Source organism: Lycium barbarum, chromosome 12 (genome assembly GCF_019175385.1).
Source record: "Lycium barbarum isolate Lr01 chromosome 12, ASM1917538v2, whole genome shotgun sequence".
Lineage (NCBI taxonomy): Eukaryota > Viridiplantae > Streptophyta > Magnoliopsida > Solanales > Solanaceae > Lycium > Lycium barbarum.
The window spans coordinates 76,841,905-76,851,585 of record NC_083348.1 but is presented as its reverse complement, the minus strand read 5'-3'; the positions used below and the strand labels follow the sequence as shown (position 1 = coordinate 76,851,585).

The following is a 9,681-nucleotide window of genomic DNA, read 5'->3' as shown; positions in this document are numbered from 1 at the left end:
CAATGACAGAATAATTTCCGTGACAAATTTCTATATCTAGGACAACAATTGTAACTGAATATTTTGATACAAATAAATTGTGACAGAATCTTTGGTCACAAATTGTTTGCCATGCTGCTTTTACTGTGACATATTTAGTATAGATTATGACAAACTAAATAATAATTAAACAATATTTTTGAATTTGACAATATTATTCAATATATATAGTAAATTAGCTAAAAGCATAAAATATAACTAACCACCAAAATATGACAAACATAATATTAAATTTATAATACAAAAACTTACAGTTAAAACACGCAAATACACCACTTCAATAAGCAAAAGTCTACAAAATTTTTAAACTTACAAAGCATCCAACTAACAAAAGTCTGACAACGTTGGAAACAACACTTAGAATATCCAACTAACCAAAGTCTAAAATGTTAAACACTTAACCATTTGGTGAGTCCCTGTTAGGGAGAGTAGGACTACCAGATGAGCGAGAAGATAAACCCATCACGCTCATCATGTGAGACCATCGATCCTCCATAGACTTAAACCGATCCGAGACCTCCTTCTCTACGCGTTGCTGCACTTCCGCCTCTACACGCTCTTGAAGAATCCTCTCTTGATTTTCTTTCATTCGCAACATCTCTTCCTCAAGTAATTTGATGCGCTCTTGATCAGCAGCACGATCAGTCACTATATTGCATGAAGTGGCAGAATTATAATCTTTATACATAGTCAAAGCTTGAGAGCCCAATCCATACACACGTCGTTTTTTCTCTCCACCCACAACATCCAAGTATATGCTATTTACATCGAGTTCTTGAACTTCTTGTGAATCATCTGATGAGCTTATAGCAGCAGCCACCCTAGCCTCCATTTCATCCTGAAAATACCCAAATAATTAGCTACCAAACACCAAGCTTTCTACAAATAAGTACATATTACAAGAAAAATAACTACATCAGGAATATGTTGAAATACAATTTCACATGGAGGAGAAGAAGACTTGTATCATGGAGTCTATTCATATGGAAGATTTATGCTACCGGTTCATTGAGCCTACATGCATAAGAGCAGATATAAAAATTTTAAAAATTGAATACTATGAGAATCAGCTATGGTACAAAAATCATTGCTGGTTTGTGCTAGTTTGCAAGTAATGTGGGCATTTAAACAAGGAGAGATGTTGTTGCTGATACAAACCATGCCTACAGGAGATCTTGTTTGGACAAGAATATAAGGCATTACATGAATGTCAGCATGGCACATTACAGCTTTGAATTTGCAGAATTGCCTAATTTTTCTGCAATTTCTCATGCAGTAACTTGGCAAAACTCTGCATGCAGCAACTAAAGTTTGGGTGGAGCAGTGTGTGATTGGTACACATGGGGCTGAAGGCTAGAATGGGGCACAAGTTCTGCACAGATGCAGCATTAATGAACTATAGCAAACTAGCTAGGGTCCTGATGGTTACTGGTGTTACTCAACTAAAGGAGAAAATATGGTTGGAGTTGATTGCTGGTGTGGAAAGGAGGAAAAGTTTGTGACAGTCTTCCTAATTTGAAGACTATAGGTCCAGATTTAAAGAGACCACTTTAGTCTTGCCACAAAAAGCATCTAGTATTTCTCTTGAGCCAAATATACTACCAACTTCAATCTGTAGCAGTTGAATACTACTGTAAACTTATAAACTAGTACCCTTTTTGTCCCCAAATATGTAACTAACTTCATTTTTCAATATTCAAGCATAGTACAATTTTCTAAGTATAAAAGTCTACTAAAAAACAGTTCATAAACTTAAACTCAACAAATAAGCATTGTGATGCAGGTTTATAAGCCACGGTTCTTATATTCAATGGGCAAATGTATTCCAGGTGAACACAGATAGTAATAATAGAAGTGTAACAGTTGTGATTCCGAAATTTGACAAAATGAAGAAGTACATCAGTTCAGCTTATAAAACTACAACTACACTGCTATAACTAAAACTGCTGAAATTTGATACTCATCAAACGGTTTACCGTTGACGTTGATCCCAATAGCTTCACCAACAGTTTTTATACCTTGACTACCTATATAATGTTTAGGTTAATATTAGCAGGAACACACAGAAAGTGAAATTGACTGCTACTTTACCAAAAGATTATGAAACACAGTGTAATCGATTACCAGAAAGTGAAATCGAAACAGTACAATCACTACACAAAAAAAAAAAAAATCAAAATCAAACAGAGAGTAATCGATTCCCAAAAAGTTCATCTATCAAACCAAATTAAAAAGTTCAAAATTAAAAAAGAAGAATAATATGAACAAATTACCAGGAACAGGGAAAAGACTCTTGGAAAGAGCATTAACATAATCTTCATTATCAGACCCAAACAAGTCCTTATCATCTTCTAACTCATTGTTAGTATGAGAAATAACTTCACCATTATCATTGTCATCATTATCACTGCTACTTCTACTCCTAAAGTGGTCTCCTCTATTTCAGCCAAAACTATAAGGTCTTCTAACACATCAGCAACTGGCCAGTCTACTTATCATCTGTCAAGAGCAGTGCAACTTTCAGAGCTACATTAGCAACTGGCCAGTCTACTTGAAAAACACAATGATAAACTTTTAACTGATGAGGCAAAAGAAAATAACATGACTTTCTCATGGTTCTAAGCCAGATATACAAGGTTATGTACAAATGGTTTTAACTGATGAGGCAAAAGAAAATAACATCAACTTGCTGGTTTGCAGGACAAGGAAACCACCAGATGTCATATGGTATCACAACAGCAGAAAAGGCCATATATGCAAAAATCAGATTTTGCAGAGGATATTTGGCATTTCACCACTTCACTGAACCATTTTTTTGTTCATTTCATGATCAAAATCTGGTCTTTACACTTAATTATGATGCAATTTCCAGATTTTTAGTTGTTTTTTTTTTATCAAATAGGGGATGGTTTGAAAAGTTTTAAAGGCATCATGGGATTATAAGGTACAATATGAACAAAAACTCATTCTATCGCTGGTGTGCTGAGCTTGCTAAGATACAGGAAAATCTGCACAAAGGCTGCTCTTTTCATGTGCAGATGGTTCAGGGGAAATATTGGCAATTTGGCTATATTGGTTGCAAACAGGTCGTGTAAACCAGTAACTAATCCCAAAACGGAAGTACTAAAAAAACTCATTGCAAAAATTAACCCAAAATTATAACCGTTCTGCAGATCGTTAAGTTACAAAAGAAACTTCCATTAATGCTCTTAGACTTGGGATCAACAAAGCTGCCATCCTTTCTTTTGTGCAGCTTCTTAAAGACATCCCATGAATTCGCAGAAGATATCAACTTTTTGTTTTGGGTTTTTGGGACCAGGAATGATCACAGATAAAAACATGGAATCATCCTTCATGCACATCCAGGGTGGCAAATTATATGGCGTAACTATCACAGGCCAGGAAGAATATGATCTGCCTGATTGACCAAACGGTTGAAACCCATCAGTAGACAAACCCAATCTAACATTTCTTACTTCAGATGCAAACCATGGATATGCCTGATCAAAATGCTTCCAAGCAGGAGCGTCTGAGGGATGACGCATGACACCATCTCTTTCATGCTCAGAATTCCATCTCATATGCTTTGCCGTAGCATTAGATGCATACAACCTTTGCAGACGCGGAGTCAAAGGAAAATAAGACATCTGCTTATAAGGAATATTAGTCTGCTGCTTGGAACGTCGATGTTTTGATCTCTTGAACCGAGGGTGAGCACAAAACTTGCAATTGACAAGTTCACTATCTTCACGCCAATAAATCATACAGCTATTTTTGCAACAGTCAATCTTCTCTACCGGCAAACCCAATCCTCGCATTAGCTTTTTGGTACTATAGAAGCTATCTGTCATTATGTTGTCAGTTGGCATCAATTCCGATAAAAATTGACATAACTCATCATACAACCTTTCAGAAAAATGATGTTCTGCCTTTAGATTCAATAAACGAGCAACGACAGATAATTGTGAATGTCTGTGTGGGTTTCCCGCCCAAATTTCCTGTTCTGACGCTTTGAGCAAATCATAAAGATGTTGTGCTATTGGATTTGGGTCTTCTTCCAAGTTGCCATCATAAGAAGGCCCAACAACATCAAAAACCATAGACCGAAATGCATTATCAGACTGAGAATTCACAGTTTCACCCAAAGTTTCTCCTAGATGATCATTAAGCACGTTTGGATAGGGATAACTTTCTCCATGGTGGTACCAACAGTAATAACCCGGTACAAAGCCGAAAGTCCCAAGATGTGACATGATTGTAAACTCATCCAAAATGTTTTTATTGCGACACTTATGATGATTACAAGGACATCTTAACTTTCCACCATCCATGCATTGTGGATGTCTTTTAGCAAATGCAACGAAGTCCTCAACCCCATCAATAAACCTAGGATTTATAAATCCATCTTCCAATATTCTATAATACATCCACTCACGATTAGAATTATTCATATTGTGCTCTCTGACACAAAGACAAATACATGTTAGAGCTTAAATGATGATAAGTTATTTCTGACCGAAAAGGAAAATAATTTGACAAGATCCAAATATAATAAGAAAAGTCACAAGTTTTCTATTTAAATGAAAGCACTTTCAACGATTATATGTGTTAGCATGGAATAAAAGTTCCAACCAAAGCAAAAATACAATGCCAATACTGAAATAAGGATTACCATTCACTATATAAATACGAAAAATACTTGAAATTGCGTACTTTCTTTTTATCTTTTCACTAGGAATATGCTTGACTTTTGCTTAAATGTTGAAGAACCTGATCCAAAAAAAGAGAATAATAAAACCAAACATAATGGAAATAAGCATAGTGCATCCATACCACAATATTCACAAAATGCAGTCTTTTCTAGACATTAAAAAAAAACGTAAAAAAAGAGTTCAACAATAAAGCAAAATGAGAACTGAGAAGACTGTGTATAACGGAAACCAATATAATGCATTCACACCAGAAAATATGAATAAAGTACAACCCATTTTCTACTCACACCACATAAACATCAAAATAATTGCAGTAAATGAGTTGAACATATGTTGATAAACTAAATATCAACAAAACTAAGCACAAACCCAACAAGCATTAGCTAAAGAACAAAAATGGTAGAAACCCAAATGAATAAAACACTAAAGAATGAACCAAAAAGCTTAAAAATTACTTCAAATCCACTTCAGTAAAGGACCCAATTTAATAGTTTGATCAAGATCAAAGATCAATTTTAGCCTAAATCGGAGTTTTTTTTAACTTAGATTAGAGGACCTAACAACAAAACTCAAAAATTATTCACTTAAGAAAACTTATTCAAGAAGAATGGAGACAAATTGGAGCAAGAGTTAAAGGACCCAAAAGTTATTCATTATAGATGAACTAAACAGATGAAGTGAACAGAGAAAATACAAACCTGTGAAGTCTAGAAGTGTGCCTTTGGCATTTTTGTTAATTTCTTTTGCACAGAGACGTACTCATCACTATTTATTTTCAATTTTGTAGCTATCAAAGGCACTGAGAAGACAATGAGAGTAGAGAAAGGCTCTGAGAAAAGGTTTCCGGAGGTCGGTAATGAATTCCTGAAATTCTATGTTGCGGTGGAAGACGTAAAAGGGGTTTGGGGTGGGAAACGAAAATATTGCGGTGGAAGATGAAAAAGGGGTTTGGGGTGGGAAACGAAAATATTGCGGGAATGTTGAAAAGTTGACCAAATTTTTCTTAAATTGTATCAGAAAAGATGTCAAAAACTAATTGTGACCGAAAATAGTTTGTCACAAAGTTAAGAATTTATTATTTTATTATATTTTTACATTTTGTGACGGAAAGAACAATCTGTCACAAATTTAGTGACGGACTTGTGACAACTTGTTGTCACATATTTTCATTTCGACAACTTTGTGACGGAATTTTTTTTGTCACAAAAATTATATTAAATATTTGTTACAATTCCGTCACAAATCCATCACTATCAGAATTTTTATAGAAAAAAAAAACTATTTAAAAAATTTCGTCTAGATGAGGTTAATTTGTCATGAATCCGTCAAAATTCCGTGACAATTTGTGATGGACTCATCCGTCTCAAAAATTCCGTCACAATTTTGACATTTTCTTGTAGTCATGTTCTTCAGCTTCGAACTCAAGGGCAGTGCCATCGAGTTTTAAGTTACAACAGCAGAATTATAGAATGAGAAACTCTGAAAAGTATGACAAAGTGAGGCTTTCTGCTTTTTAAAATTAGGGATATTTTTATCTAAGTATTATGTCTGCATGAAAAAGTTGCTAAATTTCTAATAGTTTTAGGACTATCGCTTATTCTCAAGTCGTAAAGTGACTATTTGCGAGCTTTTCTCGCATGAGCCTAAAATAAAGTGTCACTACAGATAAACTGAAATTAACTAGCTAATATGTCGTTAAATTGCTCGAAACTAACATAATTTTTTGATAATCTATCATTAATTCATTGTTAAATAGGATTAGTGAATAGTGATGAATTTTATTATTTAGCTACAAAATTTGTCCGTCGCTAATTTTTATTTTTAAATAATGCGTATATACCCATGTTTTGTCATTTGACTTTACATACTATAATAGTGAAGTTGATATTGTTTTTGTTTACTACAAACTACAAAGCACTGATGCAATGAGTGACATATCATTACCCAGGGCCAAAAGTTTGGTCTTCTTGTTATTTGTAATCTCTAAACAACTAACACACAATTTGATTATTTTATTGTGACAAATAATAGTTTCGCAGTCGTTAAACTAAAACAAGCTCAATTATTCTGATGTGATAAAACACAATTTTATGACTTTAGTGTTATGAAGTGTAATTTTGAAGCCATATATGATGTTAACCCCAATTCTTAAAAATCAAAACCAAAACCAAATTAAACCGATAATCTTAAAGGTTACACGTTTTTGTTGTGTAGTTTTTGTAAGAGTCGATCTAGTAAAATCTTTATTGATGCTTTCACACCATAAGAGTAAATTTTAAAACAATATTCTTAAACTCCAAAACACTCTGGACAACAGGAACTAGTCTAACAAGAGAAACATAAGGTGATAATATAATCCGAATATATATATTCTAATAAAACGATTCCAAAATGTAATTTCACTTAAATGGAGATATTTATGATTACAATAAAATTAGAAGTGTATTAAATACTCTATATAATTTCAATAAGTACAGTACAGATTGCAATAAATTTAATAACGCACTCTAATCATTGCAACAATTATGAGGAATAAGTTCACTAAGTTAGCATTAATTTATCTGTTAAACTTTGGACCAATGTAATACTTTATCCCTCCTTCACTCAAATTAGAATACTAAATTACAGTAACCGATCTTCTTAATTATGAGAATATTTTTTGTTTCTTCCTCCGTCTCAAATTACACGTCTTTTTTTATTTTATACACCCCTTAAAAAATACTCCAACCGTTCACTTTTACTTGTCCACTTAATTTGAACTTTTCACCCCGTTTAAGAAATAATAAATGGAATACATAATTTACCAATATACCCATATTAATTGATGCATATTTTTATTGGATTTGAAAAATGATTTGAAGTGAGTAATTAATACTATGGGTAAAACAGGAAAAAATAAATTGTCTTCTCTTGATATGCTAAAAGTGAAAATCTATTTTTAGAATATTGGACAAGTAAAAGTGAACGGAGGGAGTATTAATTAATTATGAGGGGTAATTGACTAACTTTACCCTTATTTATTTATAAGTTATAATCTATCTTTATAAAATGTTTACTCTATTTATGTCCATCTCCATTAATGATAGAATTCTACTAAAGGTAAAATAGGGAAAAAATAAATAATTGTTCCTTGAACTTCTAAAATGACAAATAATCTGACATCTATTATTTTTAGTAACCATGGCATATAACTTTAGACGGAGAAAGTATGTAGTTAGATTGTCGTATGTAGTTAGATTGTTCTATTCTCTTACTATAACTAGTCTTAGAGCCCGTTTGGATTGACTTATAAGTTGTTTTCAGTTTTTTTGAGTGTTTGGCTGGCCAGCTTAAAGTCATTTTGTGCTTAAAATAAGCTCAAAAAAATAATTGGGTCCATTTGACTTAGCTTATCTAAAGCAGCTTATAAGCTGAAAACAGCTTATAAGCCAAAAAAAAAAATAAGTTAGACTACCCCAACTTATTTTTTTTTAGCTTATAAGCTACAAACAGCTTATAGGCATAAGCCCATCTAAACAGACTCTTACTTGAACTTTAAATGTTCGGGATTTGAGTTAGTTCATATGTTATATACAATTGGACTGCTTAGCTTGTAATCAAAAGATGGTGAGCAAGATTTTCTTGATAATTCGAATTTCGATTTGACAGCCAAAATACGGAATGCGTTTTAATTTGTTCTGTAAACCGACAAATCAGCATTTAGTTATATTTTCCTCTTTAACAGTAGAAGACAACGAACTGATAAATCAACATTTAATTCTATTTTCCCCTTTAACAGTAGAAGGCGACGAATTAACTTTAGCAGTTCAAAGGATTGCATTATTCCATGCAATATTTGCCATTTGTCCAAAACCCTTCACCGTAATAATCTAAAATCAATTAAATTTACAAGATTGTCGCTCCTATACAATTATAAATAGACATCTGCAGTTTTACCCTTCCACACAATTATATATTTTCATGAGTTCCAGTAAGTAAATTAGCATTAAGTGTATCTCTATATCAAATCAGCTCAGCTAAGAGAAAACATAATCATGGTGGCTTATACGAATGCAATTGCATGTCAAATTTGTGGCCGGATATTTCCTCATGTTGTACCCTTCTCTATCATTTTGATGAGGTTCATGAAAGAGAAGGTTATACTCCATCAATACAACGTAATGGTAAAGACCATACGTAAGAATATTGGTGTTTTTTTGGTTATAATTATTTGGTATTCGTTATTCACTTACTTTAGATTTATATATATATATCAGGTAGGACATTCTTTTGTTACCTCTTTTAGGGCGGCGATTCACTCTGGTTCTATCCACAAATCACCTTCCTTATAGGAAGAAGAGAAATTTTGGATTCTTAGCTTATTTGAGAACTTTCTTATAGGAGAAAGCGCTATGGACTAGAGTGTTTCTCCTTTCTCGGGCTCAACCCGAAGCATTTGGTTGAAAGTGGAGACATTACATAAATCCCACTAGACCCAATTTGGTATGTATCTGATACTATGGATCGGATTAATTTATATTTGTGCCGCGTCGAGTCCACTGAGGCATATAAGGCATCCTCCTGTTACCTCTATTAGGGCGGTGATTCATTCTGATTTCGACGTCGGCCAATCTGCACCTTCCTTATAGGAGAAAGACGAACTTTGGACTCTTAGCTTATTTGAGAAGTCTCTTATAGGGAAAAACGCTCCCAACCAGAGTGTTTCTCCATTCTCGGGTTCGAACCCGAATAATTGGTTAAAGTAGAGGGCGATACATCCTACTAGATCATGTTGGGTATATATATGTTACCATTCCGCGTAAAGTACACTGCGTCGAATAGGACATTATTTTGTTACCTCTTTTAAGGTGGCAATTCGTTCTGGTTCTGATATCGGCAAATCACCTTCCTTATCGGAGAAAGACCAACCTTTTATTCTTAACTTATCTGA

General features: G+C 33.6%; 2 protein-coding genes across 2 annotated transcripts; both read right to left on the bottom strand.

Moving 5' to 3' along the window:
- Positions 1-252: 252 nt before the first annotated feature.
- Positions 253-5,634, bottom strand: LOC132622936 (uncharacterized). The gene is made up of 2 exons (XM_060337628.1): positions 5,450-5,634; positions 253-877 (listed from the first exon to the last, which is right to left on the bottom strand). The coding sequence occupies exon 2, from the start codon at positions 869-871 to the stop codon at positions 437-439; it is 435 nt and encodes a 144-aa protein (XP_060193611.1). The 5' UTR covers positions 872-877; positions 5,450-5,634; the 3' UTR covers positions 253-436.
- On the bottom strand, positions 3,297-4,490 carry LOC132624470 (uncharacterized). Its single transcript, XM_060339247.1, has one exon. The coding sequence runs from the start codon at positions 4,488-4,490 to the stop codon at positions 3,297-3,299; it is 1,194 nt and encodes a 397-aa protein (XP_060195230.1).
- Positions 5,635-9,681: the final 4,047 nt, after the last annotated feature.

Excerpts from the sequence above, each read along its gene's own strand:
- LOC132624470 (XM_060339247.1), bottom strand. The coding sequence starts at position 4,490 with ATGAATAATTCTAATCGTGAGTGGATGTATTATAGAATATTGGAAGAT.
- LOC132622936 (XM_060337628.1), bottom strand. The coding sequence starts at position 871 with ATGGAGGCTAGGGTGGCTGCTGCTATAAGCTCATCAGATGATTCACAA.